This window comes from Schistocerca cancellata, chromosome 9 (assembly GCF_023864275.1).
Source record: "Schistocerca cancellata isolate TAMUIC-IGC-003103 chromosome 9, iqSchCanc2.1, whole genome shotgun sequence".
In the NCBI taxonomy this organism is placed as follows: Eukaryota; Metazoa; Arthropoda; class Insecta; order Orthoptera; family Acrididae; genus Schistocerca; species Schistocerca cancellata.
The window spans coordinates 227832887-227857604 of record NC_064634.1 but is presented as its reverse complement, the minus strand read 5'-3'; the positions used below and the strand labels follow the sequence as shown (position 1 = coordinate 227857604).

At 40.0% G+C, this 24718-nt stretch overlaps 1 protein-coding gene across 1 annotated transcript in view; it reads right to left on the bottom strand.

Moving 5' to 3' along the window:
• LOC126101302 (uncharacterized) overlaps positions 1-24718 on the bottom strand; it is a 264331-nt gene that overhangs the window by 5435 nt on the left and 234178 nt on the right. The window contains exons 27-30 of the mRNA XM_049911981.1: positions 10655-10783; positions 10412-10570; positions 9436-9498; positions 3226-3387 (exon numbers count right to left, since the gene is read on the bottom strand). Of these exons, the coding sequence (XP_049767938.1) occupies positions 3226-3387; positions 9436-9498; positions 10412-10570; positions 10655-10783 (513 nt within the window). The remainder of the gene's footprint in view (positions 1-3225; positions 3388-9435; positions 9499-10411; positions 10571-10654; positions 10784-24718) is intronic.

Here is a 24718-nt window from a genome sequence, read left to right as displayed (position 1 = left end):
ACCCATTTTCTGACTTTAATCTCCTGCCCATTTTTTTTTTTTTTGTTCTTCATTTTTGTGTAATTTATAAATATATTCTTTTATCCTTGCAATCCAGCCCAATTTGTTTCTTAGAGGTGAAACTAAGCATCAAGTTCACATTATTAAAACTGTTTTGCAACTCCACCAAAGTGATACATCATTCTCATTTCTAGCCTTCTTTGCAGCAACACGTGTAAGGGTGTTATTTCTTCTCATGTTCCTATATCTGTCCTTTTGCAAAGCAGTCTGTTGTAATATCCATCATTTTTTCGCTTTTAGTCATATATTTGGAGGAGGAAGAGGAGATTAGAGTTTAACGTCCCATCAACAAAAAGCTCGTTAGAGGCGTAGCACAAGCTCAGGTTAGGGAAGGATGGGGAAGGAAATTGGCTATGCTCTTTCGAAGGAACCATTCCAGCATTTTCCTGAAGCAATTTGGAGGACTCGCAGAAAACCTTAACCAGGATGGCCAAAAGCGCATTAGAACCATCATCCTCATTAAAGTGAGTCCAGAATGTTAACCATTGCACCAACTTGCTCAATATATGTAAATTCCTTCAGGAATATCTTGGAATCATGAAGTGAGTTTTTGGTGTTGTTATTGTTTCACATTTTATGAAATACTCAAACAATGAATACTCAAATAGTGAAAACCAGATTTGCTAATTATGTAGTGTGATGTTTTGTCAGCCTCTGTAGCTGAGTGGTCAGCCTGTGTGTCTGCCATGTGAGTGACTTGCGTTCAATACCCAGTAGTGCCAGGGATTTCTCTTTGATGAAAGGGCAGGAATGGGGTGCCCTCAGACACATAATTGCATCTGAGGAACTGCTTCGTTGAAAAGGAGTAGTATGAGCTCAGTTAAACCAATAATGGCTGTGAGCACATTGTGCTCATCCCCATGACTCTATGCTGCATCCAAATGACACTGTTGGCAGTAAATGACGTGGCAATTACTTGATCCCCAGCATTTTGTATGTGGCCAGGTCAGTTGTGTTGCATTGCCTAATTAGTATGATACTTTTGCATTCAGAAAAGGAAATGAACAAAATGTTTTCGTAAAAAGAGAAAATAAAATGTAAATATCAGAAAACTAATGTACTGGTCATTATGAAAAATGTGAAAAGAGTCTGTTGTAGAGATAAAGATAGTTGTTACTAAAATTAAAAGATAGACACAGCTCAGCTTCCTCAGCAATGTAAGTATGGAATGCAATTGATGCTTAGTAGAAGTGGGAGAAGAACACCATTGTCAACAAGAAATCACTGAGTCTTTTACAAAATCATTTCTGTGGATGGAAAGCTACAGATTGGAGAAGTAAGAACAGAAATGTTTATATGAAAGAAAATGTGAAGAACAGGTTGGATGGAAGAAAAAAGAAATGCAGAAGTCCTATAGTAATCATAGAACCAAAAGCAAATAAAATAAACAGAACCCTGAAAAATGAAATTTACTACATGGATTTTTACACAGAACAACTTTCATGTAAATGTATAAGAAGCCAATGCAAGTGATCAGAAACAAAAAGTATGCCCAAGATATATGTATTTTGAAGATATCAATCATACAATATATGGAAAGATCAAAAGAGAAACAAATGATAAATTAGAATAATTGCTTCAACAAGGTGTAGTCTTACTATAATCAATGTATAAAAGCAATATCTGCTAACGTTTCTAAATGTCTGCTACAGCAGAAGTCTTAGTTGTGACTCTAACATAAACTATGAGTCAGTCAATGAGGCATTCCTGAGTAGTCCAAGTGCTAGCACATTGCCCTTCTGTGTTCTAGTAGAGTATTCAGGTTTACCCCATATAACCATTACAATATGTATTCCATCTCAGTAACTGCCTTGGTACTTGGATGAATCTGAAGTTTTCACTGCATTCATTCATGTTTTTGCACATTAGGGAGAAGTCTTTGGTAATATAAATCTGTTATTCAGTCTGTGAGACAGACTGGTTACTGCAAGTCACAGTACTTGCTCACAGAAGACAGCTATCTGACACACAGTTTTAACTTGTCACATGTTATCACGGGATTATATTCCCAGAATGAAATTTCCAGTCTGCAGCCCCAGTCTCAGGCTAAGCCATGTCTCCACAGTATCCTTTCTTCTGTTCTGCTAGGTTCGCAGGAGATCTTCTGTGAAGTTTGGAAGGTAGGAAATAAGGTACTGGTGGAAGTAAAATTGTGAGGATTGGGTCACGGATAGTTCAGTTGGTAAAGCACTTGACCGCCAAAGGTAGAGGTCCTGATTTTGAGTCTCAGTCCAGTACACAGTTTTAATCTGCCAGGAAGTTTCAAGGGATTATGTTTACTGCAGAAATCACATCTACATATACTCACTGTGAATCATAGCAGATAATACTTTTTTATTGTTGATCCACAGATGGAGTGTCTTTATAATGTTTGCTTGGTACACTTGTACGCAAACTGTGATTAGTCTAATTTCATCTTCATGATCCCTGCAAGGCTGACACATTCGAGGCTGAAAAATGTTTGTAATGTTTACTCCAAAATTGGTTCTTGGAACTCTAATCAATTTTTCATGATATACATTGAGTCTCTCCTAGAGTGTTCCCCAGTTATGATGTTTAAGTATTTCTGCTAATATCTCTTGCCAGTCAAGTACTTCTGAGACTATTTTTTCTGCCTTTCTTTGTATTACCTCGATGTTCATTGTTAACTTGATGGAACAGATATGACACATCCCAGTAGCATTTGAATACTGAATGTACAAATGTTCTAAATGCAACCTATTTTGTAGCTTTCCTGTCAATAAATTAAAGCGTGCTATTTATTTTACCCACAATTCAGCTTTACAGAAGTCTAGAAATGTTGAATCTATTCTTTTGCAAATTGAATTTTATATCATCAATGATTTCAGCATTCACATTGGATTCCATGGAGCAGATAATTTTGTTTGAGGTAGGTCATTACATTTTCTAAATTATTGATACAAATTTGAGTGATACAGGATAGTATTTCAAAGTATTTTGTGAAGATACAGATAAACTCGACATATTATGGTCAATTTTGGTCACTGTTGAATAGAAATACAAATTTCTTTTCATATAATAATGAGAAAGAAGGAAAATCTGATTTAATTTCTTGTTATGTTACTGCTTTGCTTGCATAGCAGTTCACTAAATAAAATAAAATTTTATGATAAAAGCACTCTACATTATGAATTTGAAACATACCCAGGTTCTGTTTGTCAATGCCTTCCCAGTATTATCATCATAAACCATGAATTCCTTTAACCAGTAGCCAAGACCCATTACAAAGGCTCCTTCTACTTGGCCTACATCAATCTCTGGGCTGAGGCTTTCTCCAGCATCTTCCAGTATATCTACACGTAGTATCTGAAACATTTCTATTATAGTCCCTTTCCTCTCTACTTGAGAATTTTTATATTGAGCATTTATGATTATTATTTTTGTTTTACATAGAAGGTATACAAAACATGTATCAGAAATTTTACAGATTTATTCTTGACATCAAAACATTACAAAACAATCACATGACCATGGGTCCGGAAATCCTTTGTTAGAGAGGTATGAAAGGAATTCCCTGTATCGACTTCTGGTTGTCCAATTTACCTAAGATGTGCATTTTACTCACTTTGTTGATTATATTTGTCCATAGCGTGTTTTTTTATGTTTGATGGTTGTTTGTTCTTTTTTACAGTAAATTCCATCACAACATAACACAATGATATACAATAATCAGTGTCTGAAATGATGTATATGTACTACCTATGCAGCCTAGTTGATGAGAATGCAGGCAAAGCACATCGACTTTATGCAGAAAATTATGCTTGGAGGCAGTTACCTTCTGCAAGAGTATTTGTAGAACGCCACAAACACTTGTGAGAGTGGCTCATTTGAGAAGAGTTGCAGCTGGTGGGTAACCATTCATTTTACAAACGCCCGAGTTCGAAGAATGGGTTATTTGTACTGCAGCTGAAACTCCATCAACTAGCACAAGGGGAATTGCCAATAGGAAAAGTGTTACTCACATGACAATCTGGAACATTCTGCAAGAATATATTTGGTAATTGTATTACTTTTAATAAGTGCAAGGATTAAATGAGGCAGACTTTCAGCCAAGAATAACTTTCTATAATGCATGTTGTGGCAGTGCGCTGCGTTTCTTCATTGCTTAGCATGTACCTTATCCACTAATGAGTCTGGCTTTTCACTTGATGGAATCTTTAAATCTTAAATAACCTTTGAAATTTATGTGTTACCAGGAGCTTTCATGAGAGAAATGTAACCAATGGAGAATTCTGTATATGTTTGGAAAAGTCAATGGAATATAAAGCAAGATATAACTTTGATTCACTCAATGAAGCATATGTATTTGAAAGCTACTGCATAGAATTAGAGCAAAATACTGTAATTATATCTGTATATGGAATTTGAGGTGCAGAAATAATCAAACTGTTTTTGTAAAAACTGCAGTGCATATTTCAGGAACTTAAAAAAAAAAACAAGAAATGAGTCATAATAGCTGCTGATTTAATCATGTATTTAGGTCATGAAGCTAACAGCTCAACAAAATTCACTGACATAATTAAAAATTTGAGTTTCAGTGCTAATATTAGTGATTTTACCTAACAAATGAGATGTCAGCAACATGTACACATAATACTTCAACCAAGTATACCAATAATGAGGCTAAAAACTTTTGTTTGGATATAAAACATTCTGGAAACTGTCCTCTGTTTATGAAATTACGTAAACCATAAAACCTTGTTCAAAAAAACATACACCAAATGACAGTTGAGCAAAGAGAATACATACTTACTCCATTGCACAGGGATACAAAAAAAAAAAAAAAAAAAAAAAAAAAATTCTGTGGCATAAGTTTATGGAGTCTATTTAGACACACATGATGATGAAGTACTTAGCCTATAACTTTTTTTTTAATAGTCTTTGGTTCTCATGATAAACTGCTCTGTAAAAAATACACATTTTTTACTTATCTATCATCATCAATGAGTCTTTTTCAAAGTAACGTAACTGTAGTATTATGACCTGTGTCTCAATATGGCCGAGTGCCGTGACAAGGGTAGAGCCAAGACACCACCTTGAAGGAATGCTGCTTTTGTGCTCTGAATGTAAAAGGTATGAATCAATACAAAAAGTGCTCTTGGGCCTACCCAAATGTTCAATCTGCTAATCCACCAATTTTCCAGTACTGGCATTTAATTCCTTACTGGACGGTAACTGTGATGTTGTCAAAATGTTAGATGGAGTAAAAACAATAGTGAATGTGAATTCAAAGAATGCAGTCCTATACTGCAAGGCTTTTCTCAGGGTGAGCTAAATGACTTGATTTGAGATTTAAAATTATCTAAGAAATAAGCTGAGCTTCTTGCATCAAGACTAAAAGAAACACATTGCCTTCAGCCTGTCATATCATTAAACTAGAGAGAATGACATTCTTCCATATTTTAGTGAGACAAATGATATTATATATTGTAGTGATATTTCTGGGCTTTTAAATGTAATGGTTCTTCCAGCATACCAACCAAAAGACTGGTAACTTTTCCTAGATAGCTCAAAAAAGTTTTAAATGTGTGTCAGTGTATAACAGAAATAAATTAGCTTCAATCCCGATAGCTCATTCAATTATTCTTATGAAAGAATATCAAAAAGTTAACCACATTTTAGAGAGAGTTTCGTTTCATCAAGATCAGTGGTCAGTGTGTGTAGATTTAAAAAGGATGAGTTTTTTATTGGATCACAAAAGTGTATACACTAAAATTCCCTTTCTTCCTTGTCTGTGAGACAGTCATGTGAAAAATGAATAATGGAGCTGGAAAGTCTGGCTACTGAAAATGAACCTGACAGTAGGAAAAGATAACATCATTTATGAGCAATTGGTCAGTCGGGGAAAAAATTATTCTTCTGCCACTAAATATTAAACTTTCACTTATAAAATACTTTGTTAAAGTTTGAGATAGGAAAGGTGATTGCTTCAAATATATACATCAATCATTTCGTGGTCTCAGTATAGGAATGTTAAAAGCAGGAACTTTTGATGGACCACAAACATGTAGTCTTATAAACAATTATATTTTCACAAACCACATGATTCAAGTTGAATTGGAAGCATGGACAAGCTTTGTATCAGTTGTTAAAAATTTTTTGGGGAGTCACAGAGCTGAAGTAATGATGGACCACAAATCCATACTCCTATAAACAATTATATTTTCACAAACCACGTGATTCAACTTGAATTGGAAGCATGGACAAGCTTTGTATCAGTTGTTAAAAATTTTTTGGGGAGTCACAGAACTGAAGAAATATCTGAAATAGTAGACAAAATGCTCTAGAATTTCCAAAAACTAGAAGCTAACATGAGTGTCAAATTACATTCTTTGCACAGGCAGTCAGATACATTTCCTGACAACTTGGGCAATTACAGCAAAGGATAAAGGTAATGGTTCAACCAGGGCATCAAGATCACAGAGGGAAGATATGAAGGCAATTTGGATTGCAATATGATGGCAGACCACTGCTGGAACTTGCAGAGGGACTGTCTGTACAAAAATCACTGAAGAAAATCCCATACAAAATGTTTTTCTTACTTCTCATTGATACGTTTTTGTTGCTATGATTAATTTTGTTATTCTTTGTACCATTTGTAGCACTTTATTGGTTTTAAATCATCTAATAACTTTAAAATCAACATTTTGAAAAATATTCTCTTTTTTTTTTTACAATTCATTTCCAGTATAAGTGGATTGCCTTTATCTCAAAAAGTAGAGTCAATTAACAAAAAATCATTATTTTCGCATTCAGCAGGGCAAAATTACCTGAAATTGATTAGTAAATCCCATACCACATTATCAGCATTACCCTGTGTTGTAAATTAAATAAGATGCAATCAACTGTGGAACATAGTTTTCAAGCTCTAAAACTTTTTCTAAATTCCTGGGAAACTTTCTGCACATTTTAATGAAACTTTCTCTCTTACCATTTATCATAAAGTAGATTACTGAAGTGACAAAACATCTATGACTAAAAAAAGACAGCTACACAGGAAACTAAAACATAACAGTAATCTTATCTTTGTAACCCATACAAAAAACTGTAAAAGTTTGTAACAAAATTGTAAAGGCAGCAAAACAATTGGTGTGCATAGATTTATTTTGCCAAGTGTGAACAAATCGAAGGCACTGTGCCTAGTGATCAAACTGAAACAGGCACTATAGCTAGAGTATCAAATTAGAGGCCAAATCTGTTGTCAATCCTGCTCCAATATCAGAACTGTTCAATTAGTTTTTTACAAATGTAAACAAATTGACATTAATGTAGATAATAACACAGATAAGATAAATTTCTTTGGCACTGGACAATTCAAAAGCTAACCATCGAGCATATTCAGCAAAACTACAACAAAAGATATAGAAAATGTGATACTTCAGTTGGATGGAATACCATCAAAAGGGTTAGAACCATCTAAAATAATTGCACAACCACTAAACACAATAGCTAATGAATCCTTTGGAGGAGGTTATGTTTAAAATCGTCTCTGTGGCAAGTTCTGTAGTTGTGGTCAAAATAGAAAGAGTGTACTGAAATGAATCTATGCCGTTTCAGAGACCTTTTCAAGTCTCAAACATCTATGATTTATATGTATGCAGACTGAAGCAGTGAATGAAAGTTTGTACCAAGGCCAAGGTTCAAACTTGGGTCTCCGGCTCACTAGGCAGTCAGAGTTAAGGAGGAATACTAAGTGGGCAGAGACAGGAATGGGACTTTGGATTGAGGAGGGAGGCATACTAGGGTGTGTTCTGACATTTCATTGATAACGATCAGAAATAAACTAAATTTCCAGTTAAAATTTTGTGACAGCAATTATGTCAGATAATCAGCAATAATGTACAATAAAATGCCTTGGAAAGACCACAAAAAATATCAAATGTGATGGACCAAGTAAGTTATACTGTTGATTACACTACTTTTTCAGATGTTTTGGAAAAGATATCAGTAATGAAACTGAATGATAATTATATAAATCTTTCTTGTAACCTTTCTTATAAATAGGTTTAACAATTGCGTGGTCTACTCCACCTCAAAAAATTCCCATATCAGCAATGCATTGGATATATTCATACCAGAACGTGTAGTATTAAACCTGATGACATGTGTCAGACTACATGACAGCAGCAGCTGACTCAAGGCAAACACAAGGTAAAATGTTTATGTTATCCTCAAAAAAAAACCTAAAATAAAATGTTTATGTTATCAAGTGTTATTTAAAGTCTTTTGTAAAGGAGTGGAAAAAAGTAAAAGTCATTGTTACTGTGGATAGGCAGCAAGGACTAGGAGTTAATTATGGAAAGGTTTTGGTAGCTAAAAGTGAAATTGGTGACAACATAGAGGCATGCAGAGAGAGCCTGTGCAGTTGTTATAAGCACTGTGTCTTGGATGGCACAGTGGTTAATGCCTAGTAAGCAGGAAATCCTTGAATCAAATCCTGGTCAGGCACACATTTTCATTTGTTGTTGCTGATTCTACACAAAGTCTACTTCCCTGAATGTTTTATAGCTTTCGTATGAGATCTAAAATTCCACTGTTGTGACATGTAGAAGACCAGTTTTGTTTTCCTTGATGACAATATGCTCTGGAGTAATACCTCGTTGGAGATGCAAATGGGGGGACTTTTTTAAATCTGGAATATTTGACCTCTGAGAACGTTATTAAAATTAAACCTTAATGCCATTACCATTAAACCCTACAATAGAGCTACACATCCTTAGACAATATAAAAGAAATACCAGCTTAGGAAGGCTATGTTGGAAATGTTAATGAACAAGATTGTGCAGCACCCCCAGATGGTTTTTCCCTTCAGCAGTCAAATTACATTCTTTGCACAGGCAGTCAGATACATTTCCTGACAACTTGGGCAATTACAGCAAAGGATAAAGGTAATGGTTCAACCAGGGCATCAAGATCACAGAGGGAAGATATGAAGGCAGCAGCTGTTCCTTTTTGGGAATAATATGTTAGCTGGGCTTCTCCTCAAGTACTTCCCTGATGCAGACTGTGTGGCTATCTGTATCACTGAGAAACACAAGCCACCTCACTGTGGCAAGGTACATGCTTCATGGGGGAGACAGCAATGCTCTTGAAACTTAAGTGGACAGATTCAGAAAGTAAATTTTGCAAGATATTTGTAGTGCATGAGCTATTTTTTGTGGATATGTGCAGAACTTTTTTTTCTCTCAGGTAAAAGTTGAAGCACTATATAGAAGCAATCGATTTTAAGAAGTAAGTTTCCTTATTCATTTATTACTTTCATTTGTTTAAGCTCTATTTTGATAGTGCTAAGGTAAACATAAGCCCTATGTCAGTTAACTTCATTAAATTTAGTATTCATACTGTTATACTAACCTGGTGCTGTCCTGTTAGGATATCAACTTCCACTTCAGCCACAGTTACTCCATAAATGTAGTACTGTTTTAGGGCATCTGTGATCCCAGCATACCTGTCAGTCAGATTCCATCTCAATACATAATTACAATTAAGATACATGGTTGTCATGTTAGTCTAAACCAAGAACACTGTAACTTTATTACAGCTCACACACATGAGAGACGAAGTACATACAACTGACAACACGCAAGTGGCCTGCAAGACCCTGTGCTCCAGCCTATAAGTCGTTAGCTCCAACAGGGGGCGCAGCCAGCAGGCTGTGCACACAACTGCTGTCATACAGTCTAAGTGGCCTCTAGTAGCCAAATAAATCGCAAGTTATGAAGAAGTGCACACACGAACTTGGTACTTGGTAGTTACAGCACATGACATGAAACACATCTGTCAAGTTAGAATAAATACAAAGTAAAAATTTTAAAAAATTGTGTCTTTAAATGGGAAATTAAAGGAAATATCTGAGTAATTGGGAATGTTTTTGGACCAAGTGGAAAAGGTGTTCATAAGTGGGGATCAGGGAAATGTAATGTGGAGGAAGAGAGTTGGTAAATGGTTTCTTCCAGGTCTCATCCTACTACACATGTTCTCAAACAAGGATCCTGACTGACTTTTCAAATTAATTCTGACTGTGTCTTTTCTGGAAACTATTTCATTTGTATACCAAATTTCAATTTCATTGTAAAACTCTAACTAGTTTTGATTTGCTCTCAGCAACCCATATAAATATTTAATAATACTGTATGGAGCAATATGTAAACTAAGATGAAAGCAACTACTCATCTATAGCAGACTGATGTGTGCTGCTTAGGTACATGTTACAGAAAACAATTGACTAACTTTTGAGTTCTGGCTACTGTTTTAGTAGAAAAAGCACATGAAAGTACTTGTTCTATATTGTGTTTCCTTACAATATGAGAAAATGAATAATGTGTATGACCAATACAAACTTGTCAGATACATACATCATAAATGATGAACAGAGATTGACATTTGCTAAAAATGCTGCAGCAATAAGCTCCTGCCAAGAGGGGTCTTTGAGTTTTTCTCTCACAGGAGCCAAACGCCTTGAAAGTTCCTCACAAGCACGCAGTGTAGCCTGTAACAAAGATTTTCAGTGTTTAGTTCTAATAAATGACAAAATATCAAATTACTTAAGTATTTAAAAGCTGTGTTCACTTACATATACACAAGATTCACTTGCAATGCTTCCACCAGTGACCATGTTGTTAGGAGATGTCAAAACGTTGCTAGGCTTTACACTCACAAACTGTAGTGGCACTCCAAGAGCATGGGCACAAACCTGAGCAACCTATAACAAAAACAAATGTATTACAAATTTAAAAAAGGGAAAGAAGTGAACTGCTGCTGCTTGATGTTAAGACTAAATTTTCAAGGAAAGACAACAACTCATTAGAACTAAATCTCCATTGGGTGCTCTCTGAAGGTCACGCAGAAAGTAATCCCCCCACTTTTTTCCTCAGGAGATGACTATGTTGCAGATATAAAACATTTGTTATGGAATCTTTTAACTTTCCTGTATGAACATTCAAAATTTCCGTTTCATCTGACAGCTTAGTTGCAAAAATGTTTCAAAATGGCATCTCCAACTGATGCAACGTACAAGCTATATGTAACCTTTGGATTTTTCAGTTTTATAAAAGAAACTGAGGGGAATATTCACAAATGTTTATGTGAAGTCGATGAAACATCTGCAGTGAAAAGGAGTACATTTCTTCATTGTAAACAGATGGTGAGGTCACCGTAATGTGATTCAATGGAGCTCCACAAATTGCAGCAAGCAGTGAGAGACCACATATGGTAGTCACACCTAACATACTGCAGTTTGTTCATGGTCTAATTCATGGGGATTAATTCATTGTAACTTGGTAGTTGGAACTTCTGCTATCAGTCACCAAAGGAACTGTGGATGCAATAGTACACTCTCTTGGATACTGAAAAGTGTGTATGTTGAACATTAATAAATCCAACAAACTGCAGGGATGGATTTCTGACTGGAAATGGAGGAAAAAAGATCCTACGAACATGTGTTCAGAAATGCATCATTGCCACAGTAGATGGTGCTGATGAATGAAAATTCCTCTGACCACAAGCCGCTTGTTCCTTGTCTGTTGCAGGCTGTGTGACTGACGCAGCTAACTATAAGCAGTAGAATGGTCTGGTATTCATGTTTGTAACAAGCCAAAATGATGTTTGTGTATGGCCAAGCAGATGCAAATGGTTCAGATGTAGCATGGTTAAACCAAAATAAGTACTTTCACATACACCAACCACATCACACAACATTTCAAGCCCTTTTTGGGCGTCTGTGTCATGATGTTGGCAGGCCACTTGCCTCAAGCTTGTACTAGAGTTTGTCTCAATATCCTGCAGAAGCTGGTCTTCTAAATGTAGTACATGCACGGTGTGCTGCCTCCCTGCACATTCATCTATCTGAATGCACCCATGATCACACAAGTGTCCAAAAATGGATTGAAGTATTTTGTGATGTAGTTGGTGTCTGTGAGGTTACTTGTTTTGGTGCTGCCTCCCGAAAGTTTACATCTGCTTGGCAGTACAATAACACCATCACAGGTTGTTCCTGACACAAATACCACACCATTATGTTGCTTACAGTATGCTGCCTCACTCACAAACCCTGCAACACACAAGGAACACAAGAAATGTGGCTAGAGAAACTTTCATTCATCAGTGCCATCAACTGTGGTAACTAAGCATTTCTGGATACATGTTCAAAGGAGCTTTTTTCCTTCATTTCCAGTCAGGAATCTGTCCCTGCATTTTGTCAGTTTTATTACTGTTCACCCTGCATAAGGTGGATTCCATGTTATATTATGGTGGAACACAAATCTCATAGAAAAACATTTGGTCTGCTTATTGCGCCATTTTGATGCTGATTTGTATGTCATCTTGTTGGAATTGTGACAGGTGATGAAACACGTATAAGGTGATCATAAAAGTGAAGGAATGGCTTTGTGCCTAGAATACAGACTAGTACTGATAGGGCATACATGTCCTTCTCTTTCACTGGAGGGGGGGCCAAAAATCTGTAAGAAGATTACGTGGAAGATTGGGGTGTGTAAGTAAAACATCATTTTCTGATGTGTGTATCTTTCACTGTGTGAAATAAATAATTATTGTAGAAAAAAACATGGGACATTGATTTCTGGTGGCCTTGTATATTTAGATTTTAAATTCTGTCCTGAAATATTACTGAAATTCATCAATACCATTTTATCCTGATCAAAGCACTATCGCTAAACCATTTTCCTGTCTCATTTATTGTCATAGAGACACTCTACTGTAAATTATCCTCAGTGCATCCTTTTATAAAAATGCTAGTGTCATCAGCAAACATCACCATTCCTGCAACTGTCAGATGGTTTGGCAAATTGTTTATATACACTAAAAACAACAGAGGGCCTAACACAGAACCCTGGGGCACTCCATAGCTAGTTTTTTTTGGGAATCTGCAAGATACTCCTTGCCTTCATGACATGTTTGTACTTTCTGTTTTCTATCAGAGAGATAAGACTTGAACTGTTTGAAGGCATGTCCCTGGACCCCATCAAATTGTAGTTTCCAAGACATTTAGGAGCATTTTCATGAATTGGAAGACTGCTGTTTCTGTTCTTTCTAAACCCATTCTGAGCATTAGTCAGTATTTTATATTTATTCAAGAAGTCAGCTAGCCTTTCACACATTACTCTTTCTATTATTTTAGACAAACTTGACAATAATGACACTGGGCTATAATTATTTATGTCAGTTGTACTATCCTTTTTGTGAAGTGGCTTTGATCTCTGGCATTCAAAGAGTTGTCTAGAGAGGAGATAATTTTGTCTACAAACTGATTGATAGCAGATAATGCACTCTTCCCTTCCTTAAACCCAGTCTGATTTTTTGAAATTTTATTAAACTTTGTATGATATTTGAATTTTATGTCTCAGAATTTTTCTCTGTCAACAATACCTTCTTTTCTCTCTGACTCTACTCAGTACTTCCTCATTACTTAATTGATTTACTTATCCAGGCTTCAGCTTCCTTCTGTAACACCTGATTTCAAAACCTTCTGCATTTTATCTTATTGTATGAACTGTCATCCACATTTCACCTCCATGCAAGGCTATACTCCAGACAAATACCTTCCGAATAGACTTCCTAACATTTCAATTCATATTTGATGTTTACGAATTTCTTTCCTTCAGAAATGCTCTTCTTGCTAGTGCCAGTCTGCGTTTTGTATCTTCTCAGCAATTATTTTATTGCAAGAATATTAAAACTTAGCTACTACTTTTAATGTATCATTTGCTAATCTAATCCCCTCAGCATCACCTGTTTAATTTGACTATGTTCTATTACCTCTGTTGTGATTTTGTTCATGTTCATCTCATATTCTTCCATCAAGACAGTATCTATTCTATTCAACTGATTCAATTAATTCAAGATGGCGCCTAGTGTAGATCGGGAGTATGTTAGTTCCGTACAAAAGTAAAAAAATAACGAGGAAAAGTGTTCGATATGCAACAAATTCTGTGTGTATTATGACAGTACATGTATGCCATGTTATATTATCGCAAAAGTAAACGCCAAAAAAAACCTGGTAACAGGAAAATGATCAGGCATCTCATCCAGCAAGTACTTCGACTCATTCGTGGGATATGGTGAACTCTGATACAACATGCCATTGCAAGAAACGTGTTGTAAAAGGTATAATGTGCTTAAATTGTAAAACGGTTTTTCATTATTCGTGTCTTAATGTCAGTCCTAAAAGGAAACTATGGTTCTGCAATAGCTGTTTCAAAGGCGACTTAGGCCAAAAACCTAATATGAGAAACACCAAAGACGAAGTTATCAGTGCTCTACTGGAAGAGTTTTCAGCTATAAAACATCACGAACAGTATGAAAAAGAATGTCGGGTTCAGCTAAACTGGTGGCTGTCCGACCTTTGCTTGACGTGATTCAGAAGAATGAAGACCTTCAGTTGAGCAACAATAACTTTATTGCGAGCGCATATCTGAAGACGCCCGGCATGCATGGACAGATCGGAGCTATAAAATTTACTTCCAGCCTATACAGAGGATCCTTAATCCTTGGAAAACTTCTGTAGTTAGGAGAGAAAACAGTACTCGTCCACACAAGTCAGGAGGCACGGAACTACTCACTAACTCAAAAAACAAGGAATAATAATAATAATAAACAGAACGTATATAAAAGCTAGAAAACACAGCACCTCTAGAGGCGGGGCGCGGAACTACACAAACGTCGCGTAAAGTAATTACGACCGCACACCACTGCACTCCCCCCCATGAACCATGGACCTTGCCGTTGGTGGGGAGGCTTGCGTGCCTCAGCGATACAGATGGCCGTACCGAAGGTGCAACCACAACGGAGGGGTATCTGTTGAGAGGCCAGACAAACATGTGGTTCCTGAAGAGGGGCAGCAGCCTTTTCAGTAGTTGCAGGGGCAACAGTCTGGATGATTGACTGATCTGGCCTTGTAACATTAACCAAAACGGCCTTGCTGTGCTGGTACTGCGAACGGCTGAAAGCAAGGGGAAACTACAGCCGTAATTTTTCCCGAGGACATGCAGCTCTACTGTATGATTAAATGATGATGGCGTACTCTTGGGTAAAATATTCCGGAGGTAAAATAGTCCCCCATTCGGATCTCCGGGCGGGGACTACTCAGGAGGACATCGTTATCAGGAGAAAGAAAACTGGCGTTCTACGGATCGGAGCGTGGAATGTCAGATCCCTTAATCGGGCAGGTAGGTTAGAAAATTTAAAAAGGGAAATGGTTAGGTTAAAGTTAGATATAGTGGGAATTAGTGAAGTTCGGTGGCAGGAGGAACAAGACTTTTGGTCAGGTGATTACAGGGTTATAAATACAAAATCAAATAGGGGTAATGCAGGAGTAGGTTTAATAATGAATAAAAAAATAGGAGTGCGGGTTAGCTACTACAAACAGCATAGTGAACGCATTATTGTGGCCAAGATAGACACAAAGCCCATGCCTACTACAGTAGTACAAGTTTATATGCCAACTACCTCTGCAGATGATGAAGAAATAGATGAAATGTATGACGAGATAAAAGAAATTATTCAGGTAGTGAAGGGAGACGAAAATTTAATAGTCATGGGTGACTGGAATTCGCCAGTAGGAAAAGGGAGAGAAGGAAACATAGTAGGTGAATATGGATTTGGGGGAAGGAATGAAAGAGGAAGCCGCCTTGTAGAATTTTGCACAGAGCATAACTTAATCATAGCCAACACTTGGTTCAAGAATCATAAAAGAAGGTTGTATACCTGGAAGAATCCTGGAGATACTAAAAGGTATCAGATAGATTATATAATGGTAAGACAGAGATTTAGGAACCAGGTTTTAAATTGTAAGACATTTCCTGGGGCAGATGTGGATTCTGACCACAATCTATTGGTTATGAACTGCAGATTGAAACTGAAGAAACTGCAAAAAGGTGGGAATTTAAGGAGATGGGACCTGGATAAACTGAAAGAACCAGAGGTTGTACAGAGTTTCAGGGAGAGCATAAGGGAACAATTGACAGGAATGGGGGAAAGAAATACAGAAGAAGAAGAATGGGTAGCTCTGAGGGATGAAGTAGTGAAGGCAGCAGAGGATCAAGTAGGTAAAAAGACGAGGGCTAATAGAAATCCTTGGGTAACAGAAGAAATATTGAATTTAATTGATGAAAGGAGAAAATATAAAAATGCAGTAAATGAAGCAGGCAAAAAGGAATACAAACGTCTCAAAAATGATATCGACAGGAAGTGCAAAATGGCTAAGCAGGGATGGCTAGAGGACAAATGTAAGGATGTAGAGGCTTGTCTCACTAGGGGTAAGATAGATACTACCTACAGGAAAATTAAAGAGACCTTTGGAGAGAAGAGAACCACTTGTATGAATATCAAGAGCTCAGATGGCAACCCAGTTCTAAGCAAAGAAGGGAAGGCAGAAAGGTGGAAGGAGTATATAGAGGGTTTATACAAGGGCGATGTACTTGAGGACAATATTATGGAAATGGAAGAGGATGTAGATGAAGACGAAATGGGAGATAAGATACTGCGTGAAGAGTTTGACAGAGCACTGAATGACCTGAGTCGAAACAAGGCCCCGGGAGTTGACAACATTCCATTTGAACTACTGATGGCCTCGGGAGAGCCAGTCATGACAAAACTCTACCATCTGGTGAGCACGATGTATGAGACAGGAGAAATACCCTCAGACTTCAAGAAGAATATAATAATTCCAATCCCAAAGAAAGCAGGTGTTGACAGATGTGAAAATTACCGAACTATCAGTTTAATAAGTCACAGCTGCAAAATACTAACGCGAATTCTTTACAGACGAATTGAAAAACTAGTAGAAGCCGACCTCGGGGAAGATCAGTTTGGATTCCGTAGAAATGTTGGAACACGTGAGGCAATACTGACCTTACGACTTATCTTAGAAGAAAGATTAAGAAAAGGCAAACCTACGTTTCTAGCATTTGTAGACTTAGAGAAAGCTTTTGACAATGTTAATTGGAATACTCTCTTTCAAATTCTGAAGGTGGCAGGGGTAAAATACAGGGAGCGAAAGGCTATTTACAGTTTGTACAGAAACCAGATGGCAGTTATAAGAGTCGAGGGGCATGAAAGGGAAGCAGTGGTTGGGAAAGGAGTAAGACAGGGTTGTAGCCTCTCCCCGATGTTATTCAATCTGTATATTGAGCAAGCAGTAAAGGAAACAAAAGAAAAATTCGGAGTAGGTATTAAAATTCATGGAGAAGAAATAAAAACTTTGAGGTTCGCCGATGACATTGTAATTCTGTCAGAGACAGCAAAGGACTTGGAAGAGCAGTTGAACGGAATGGACAGTGTCTTGAAAGGAGGATATAAGATGAACATCAACAAAAGCAAAACGAGGATAATGGAATGTAGTCAAATGAAGTCGGGTGATGCTGAGGGAATTAGATTAGGAAATGAGACACTTAAAGTAGTAAAGGAGTTTTGCTATTTGGGGAGTAAAATAACCAATGATGGTCGAAGTAGAGAGGATATAAAATGTAGACTGGCAATGGCAAGGAAAGCGTTTCTCAAGAAGAGGAAATTGTTAACATCGAGTATAGATTTAAGTGTCAGGAAGTCGTTTCTGAAAGTATTTGTAGGGAGTGTAGCCATGTATGGAAGTGAAACATGGACGATAACTAGTTTGGACAAGAAGAGAATAGAAGCTTTCGAAATGTGGTGCTACAGAAGAATGCTGAAGATAAAGTGGGTAGATCACGTAACTAATGAGGAAGTACTGAATAGGATTGGGGAGAAGAGAAGTTTGTGGCACAACTTGACTAGAAGAAGGGATCGGTTGGTAGGACATGTTTTGAGGCATCAAGGGATCACAAATTTAGCATTGGAGGGCAGTGTGGAGGGTAAAAATCGTAGAGGGAGACCAAGAGATGAATACACTAAGCAGATTCAGAAGGATGTAGGTTGCAGTAGATACTGGGAGATGAAGAAGCTTGCACAGGATAGAGTAGCATGGAGAGCTGCATCAAACCAGTCTCAGGACTGAAGACTACAACAACAACAACCACTGCACTGACACACGCGCACAGCACACACACACACCGGCGAGCTTGAATTAGCGCGCGGCAGCGTCGCTACATCAGCCCCCCCGGGCGGAAGCGGAGCGTCGGCGTCGAGATACCGCGCCGGAAAGTGCACCCGACGTCCAGAAAGGGTCGTCCTCGTCGGAGGAGGAGGAACAATGTCAGAAGGCGGATGTTGTGCTGCATTGGGCGGCTGATGTTGAAGAGCCGGCGCCGGAGATGTGGCGTCAGTATCTGGAACAGTGGTAGGTGGATGCCTACGACGAGGTGCCGCTAGTGGAGTGTCAGGAGAAACATATGCAGGTTTAACCCGATTCAATGCAACAGTCGTGGTTTTGCCGTTCACTAGGATATTCATGGTGTGGGCACTGCGCCGTAGTACTTCATGTGGACCAGAATAAGGAGCTTGTAGAGGCGGTTTAACGCCCTCAGTGCGGAGCATGACGTGACGACATTGTTCCAGGTCCTGGTGCACGAAAGTGGGCGGCTTGCCATGACGTGTGGCTTTCGGAGGGCGAATCTTTGATACATGGACCCTCAATCGTCGCAAGAAATCCGGCTGGCCAGTAGCAACTGTCCCTGTGGCATCGGCGTCTACAAAGTCCCCAGGAAGGCGCAGTGTTTCTCCATAAACCAGTTCTGCCGCTGACGACCCCAGGTCTGGTTTGAAAGTAGTCCGTAAGCCTAACAAGACCACTGGTAGTGCGGTTGTCCAGGTTTCTTCGTGGCACATCAGCGCGGCCTTCAAACAACGGTGCCAGCGTTCGATCATTTCGTTGCTTGCTGGGTGATAACTTGTGGTCTTATGGTGGGTGTAACCACAAAACTTGGCCAGCTGTGAGAACAGGTCTGATTCAAATTGCCGTCCGCGGTCAGTGGTAATATGTAGTGGGCATCCTAATCTTGCCAACCAAGTCATTGCAAAAGCGGAAGCTAATGCGTCTGCTGTGATATTATCCACCGGCACTGCCTCCGGCCAACGTGTAAAACGGTCGATCATTGTAAACAGATATCTTTGCCCGTTCGAAGGTGGAAGTGGTCCGACTACATCTAAATGAACGTGGGCAAAGCGGGCGGTGGTATCCGGAAAATCGCCGATCGCTGCGTGTACATGGCGGTTAATCTTGTAGCGTTGGCACTGAAGACAAGATCGGACCCACTCGCGGCAGTCTTTTTGCATGCCTGGCCACACGAAACGTTGCGATACTAGGCGGAATGTCGGGCGTACCCCGGGATGGCACAATCCATGTACTATATCAAAGGCTTGTCTTCTAAAAGCCGGCGTCAGATAGGGACGAGGTCGGCCGCGAGAAACGTCGCAGTATAGCTGTGTATCTTCCCCCGGAACATCAACGAGTGTCAGTTGCAATGCGGAAGCCGTGTCTTTAACATAGGCAAGGAGTTCTTCGTCGTCTCTCTGTGCCTGTGCCAGTGCAGGAAAGTCTATGGTACTGGAAACACTGCTGATCCGTAAAAGGCAATCCGCAACAATGTTGTCGATCCCAGAAATATGTCTAATGTCGGTAGTAAACTGGGCCACGAACTCAAGCTGATGAAATTGACGGGGAGAGCAGTTGACACTATTCCGACGGAAGGCGAACGTGAGTGGCTTGTGGTCTGTATATATCGTGAAAGTTCGCGCTTCCACTTGGGGGCGAAAATATTGCACTGCCTGGTATACTGCCAGGAGCTCGCGGTCATATTTGCTCCATTTTCTCTGTGCAGGCGAAAGCTTGTGGGACTAATACGCCAGTGGCTGCCATGCGTTGTCGGACCATTGTTGTAACGCGGCACCGATCGCCGTCTGGCTCGCATCTACGACAATTGCTAATGGCGCGTCGAGCCGTGGGTGTGCGAGAAGCGCCGCGTCGGCCATGCTCCTCTTTGTTGCCTCGAACGCAGAACACATGTCCTCTGTCCACTGTATCAGAGACTTGCTATTTACTTTAGGGCCTGATAATGCCGCCGTCAAAGGTTCCTGCAGCTCCGCAGCGTGAGGAAGGTGCCGTCGATAAAAATTGAGCATCCCCAAAAAACGACGTAATTCTTTGATCGTAGTTGGTCGGGGTAGCTGCAAGATAGCGTCCACCTTCTCAGACAGAGGAAGAGAGCCTTCAGCAGAAATCTTATGGCCAAGAAATGTCATCTCTGACTGCCCAAAAACACACTTGTCCACGTTCAAGACGACACCGTAACGCTCCAATCGCTCGAAAATCTCTCGCAGATGTTGTCGGTGTTGTTCGTGGTCAGCAGAGAACACTAACACATCGTCCAGGTAGGCGAAACAGAACGGCAGGCCCTGGAGAACCGAGTCTATAAACCTTTGCCAGGTCTGAGCAGCATTGCGTAAACCGAAAGTCATAAATTTGCTTTAAAATAAACAGAAAGGTGTTATTATTGCAGTCTTCGGAATGTCGTCATTGGCCACCGGAATCCTGTGTATATGCTTTAGCGCAGTCCAGAACTGTGAACGCCGTGGCACCATGTAAAGCGTGATTATAATCCCTCAGTAACGGAACGGGATATCTGTCCGGCACTGGTCGCGCGTTAAGCGCACGGTAGTCACCGCATGGGCGCCAAGCTCCACCCTTCTTCGGAACAAGATGTAATGCGGAGGACCACGGGCTCTTAGATGGCCGCATTATGCCCTCGCGAATCATGGCGTCAAATTCTGCCTTCGCTATCTTCAATCGGTCCGGAGCGAGACGCCTAGGTCGGCATGCTACTGGGGGACCATCAGTCGTTTGAATGTGATGCACCGTGTCATGTGGTATACAGCTGGGAGCGCCGGGCGGCCTGGTCAAGTTCGGATAGTTAAGCAGTAATTCAGTGTACTCACCCTCCGTAGCATGGACCAACTTGGCACTGTGCGTTGCGGTGCTGCGACGGAAACCTGTGACTGCTAAGCCAGTGACGCTGTCTACCAAGCGTGCGTTCGCGACGTCCGGCAGCAGGTGGTAGTGCGCGAGGAGATCAGCCCCGATGATCGCCTCCGTGACGTCAGCCACTGTAAAATTCCACTCGTACGCGTGACGTAGGCCGAGATTAAGCTCCATCCTCTGTGTGCCATATGTTGCGATGGAAGAATTGTTGGCAGCCGTCAGACGGAAGGCAGTTGGCGGCCGGCAACGATGTACGGCTGTTCATGGTATGATACTCAGGTCCGACCCAGTGTCAATTAAAAACTTTACGCCAGAACTCCTATCGGTAACGAACAGGCGCTTGGAGGATAATTGGCAGTCGGTTGCGCCTATTGTCGACCGCCGGTGGCGTTTGGGTGCGAGCTTGGCGATGTGCACTTCCTTGCCTGATCACCGAATCGTCGGTGGTACCAGCACAACGGTACCACGCCTTGCGGAGTGGTAGTACCGCCGGAAGATCTGCTTCTCGAACGCCGCCGTCTGTATCGGCTTCTTCTATTATTGTCGTCGTCACGTGCCAGCAGCGCACTGACCTGGGCGCACAAAAGCTCAGCCTTGGCAGCGAGAGAATCATGGTCGGCTCGTGCTACAGACGCGGTACTGTTTGCACTGTTGTCCAACGCCGCGACTGCGCTGACCGGAGACGGTGTGATTGCGTCCTGAATCCGGTCTGCTAGCTGCGCCACGTCATCCAGCGGCATGTCCGTTTGTGAGGCGATTATGGCTTTTATTTGCGACGGCAACCTACTGCTCCACAGCGTTCTGAGCATACTGTCTGGCACAGTAACGGTGTCAACTTTGCTGCGTAGATGTCGCAGGTATTGAGAAGGCTTCCTGTCACCAATTTCTTCCTGTGTCAGAACGTGACGTATCCGGTCCTCTTGTGATGCTGCCACCCGTCGAATCAACTCTGATTTTAGCCTGGCATAAGCACCAGCCTCGGGCGGTGCTGTGATTATGTCCTGCACCTCGGCTGCATAACGTTGGTCGAGTTGGCTCACAATCAGCGCAAATTTAGTTGCTTCGACCATTATTCCAGCGCAATTAAAACTTGCCTCTGCCTGCGCGAACCAGAGTACCGGGTTGTCGGGCCAGAATGGCGGCAAACGGACTGCAATCCTGGTGACGGCCTGCTGTTCAGTCATTATGTGCTCGTTACTTACGTAACTCACGGCTGCTTCTTCTTAATCACGTCGGTCTCTGCTTGGATCACGTCGGGGTCACCACTTGTCGGGTTCAGCTAAACTGGTGGCTGTCCGACCTTTGCTTAACGTGATTCAGAAGAATGAAGACCTTCAGTTGAGCAACAATAACTTTATTGCGAGCGCGTATCTGACGACGCCCGGCATGCATGGACAGATCGGAGCTATAAAATTTGCTTCCAGCCTATACAGAGCATCTTTAATCCTCGGAAACTTCCGTAGTTAGGAGAGAAAACGGGTCTAGTGTAGCAGGGGATACAACCCGTCGGCTTTGAACAATAACGTCATTCCTTAGTCATAGATAGTAATGTCTTCACTTCGAGGCATAGATAATAAAGCAGTTCTGTGTTCTAATAAGCGCTATCATTAAAATAATTGAATGTGAATATAAAAGCGATCGCTTGATATTAGATACAGATGCTTCAGTAGCTGATAAGTGTTATTTGGCTTTAAAAAAAAATCTCACGAGATAGAATAAACTGATCCTAAGATACAGATGCTTCAGTAGCTGATAAGTGTTTTTTGGCTTTTTAAAAAAAAATCTCACGAGATAGAATAAACTGATCCTACTTTATTAAGCAATCAATAAAAAAACTAAACTAAAACATAACAGCAAAAGACAAGTGAAACACAAAGGTTAAATAATCAAAACATATAAAATGAAACAGGTTGCATATTAACGTACGTGTATTTCCACCTATTCGTAAGTAGGATCAGTTTAATCTATCTCGTGAGATTTTTTTTTAAAAAAAGCCAAAAAACACTTATCAGCTACTGAAGCATCTGTATCTTAGGATCAGATTATTCTATCTCGTGAGATTTTTTTTTTTAAAGCCAAAAAACACTTATCAGCTACTGAAGCATCTGTATCTTCTAATGGGTGCGGGAGTTCCTACTCACACCCACCCACCTCCCCAAGAGTCGGAACTCCCGCACCCATTAGAAGATACAGATGCTTCAGTAGCTGATAAGTGTTTTATGGCTTAAAAAAAAAAAAAATCTCACGAGATAGAATAAACTGATCCTACTTTATGTTAGTAATAGCGGAGACGAAATAAACAGCACATCTACATTTTGTATCCCGTGTTCCACTTAGGGTTTATTGAAGCGGAGGATACATCGTTCGGGTGAAGAACAGGACAGTAATGCTAGTAGAAACGAAGAAATCGCCTTACGACAAACTCGTATTCCGGACTGTACTTAAGCAACACACTTCGAATGAGCTTTTAATTTGTATCGGGTTTCATTTGCGGTTTAGTGAAGCAGGGGATACATAGTTCAAGTGAACAACAGGACAGCAATGCTAGTTGAAACTAAGAAATCGACTACGCTGAACTTGTATCCCGTACTGCACTTAAGCAATACAAAGACTTCCGAGATACAACTGACATACATGTAACGTGATGTATTCTTTGCTAGTAATTTCATTCATTTCTTTCCATTGTATTTTGCGGAGAAATACTAAGATACAAACACGCGATATCGTTAACGTGAAAATACTACTGGCCCTTATATATGTGAAATAAAGTTTATCTCTCTCGCATTCCTTTGTTTCTCAACATTCTTCTCAGCTCTTTCATCTTTGTAATACATCCTCTCTGGCGACTTGTGACGTCATTGTTCAAAGCTGACGGGTTGTATCACCACCACCTAAAGAGAGTTGTATCCCCTGCTTCACTAGACCCGAGAAAACAGTACTCGTCCACACAAGTCAGGAGGCACGGAACTACTCACTAACTCAAAAAACAAGGAATAATAATAAACAGAACGTATATAAAAGCTAGAAAACACAGCGCCTCTAGATGCTGGGCGCGGAACTACACAAACGTCGCGTAAAGTAATTACGACCGCACACCACTGCACTGACACACGCGCACAGCACACACACACACCGGCGAGCTTGAATTAGCGCGCGGCAGCGTCGCTACAAGAAGCAAAGAGGCTTAGCGTTTTACCTCAAGATACTGTAACTTTTGTTAATAACAGTTCTGTTGTTTATGTTTGTAGAAAGTGCGGGAAAAACACAAACAGTAGTGTAACCTGTTGCGAGTGCGAAAGAAAACATCAGTCTAAAACTCCCGACCATGTTCCAAAACTTTACATTTTAGGCGATAGCCACAGCCGTGGTATTGTCTGACGCATAAATAAAGCTTCAAATGTGAAATCGATGAGCTTTGTAAAGCCTGGGGCGCCCCTCTCAGAAAGAAATTTCTGATGAAATAAAGCTGTCTTCGAAAGATTTTGTTGTCATCTTTTGTGGATCTAATGACATTTATCAAAATGATACATCTAAAGCCTGCTGCGAATTAAACAAGTGTTTATCTGAACTAAGTCATACAAACGTTATCCTCGTAAATATACCACAAAGGTACGACTTGATGTCCTGGTCGTGTGTAAACAAGGAAATTAGTCCAATGAACTTTTTTCCAGTATATGCAAACAATATAGAAATGTTTCTGTTGTTAATATTAATACCATTGGACGCAGATTC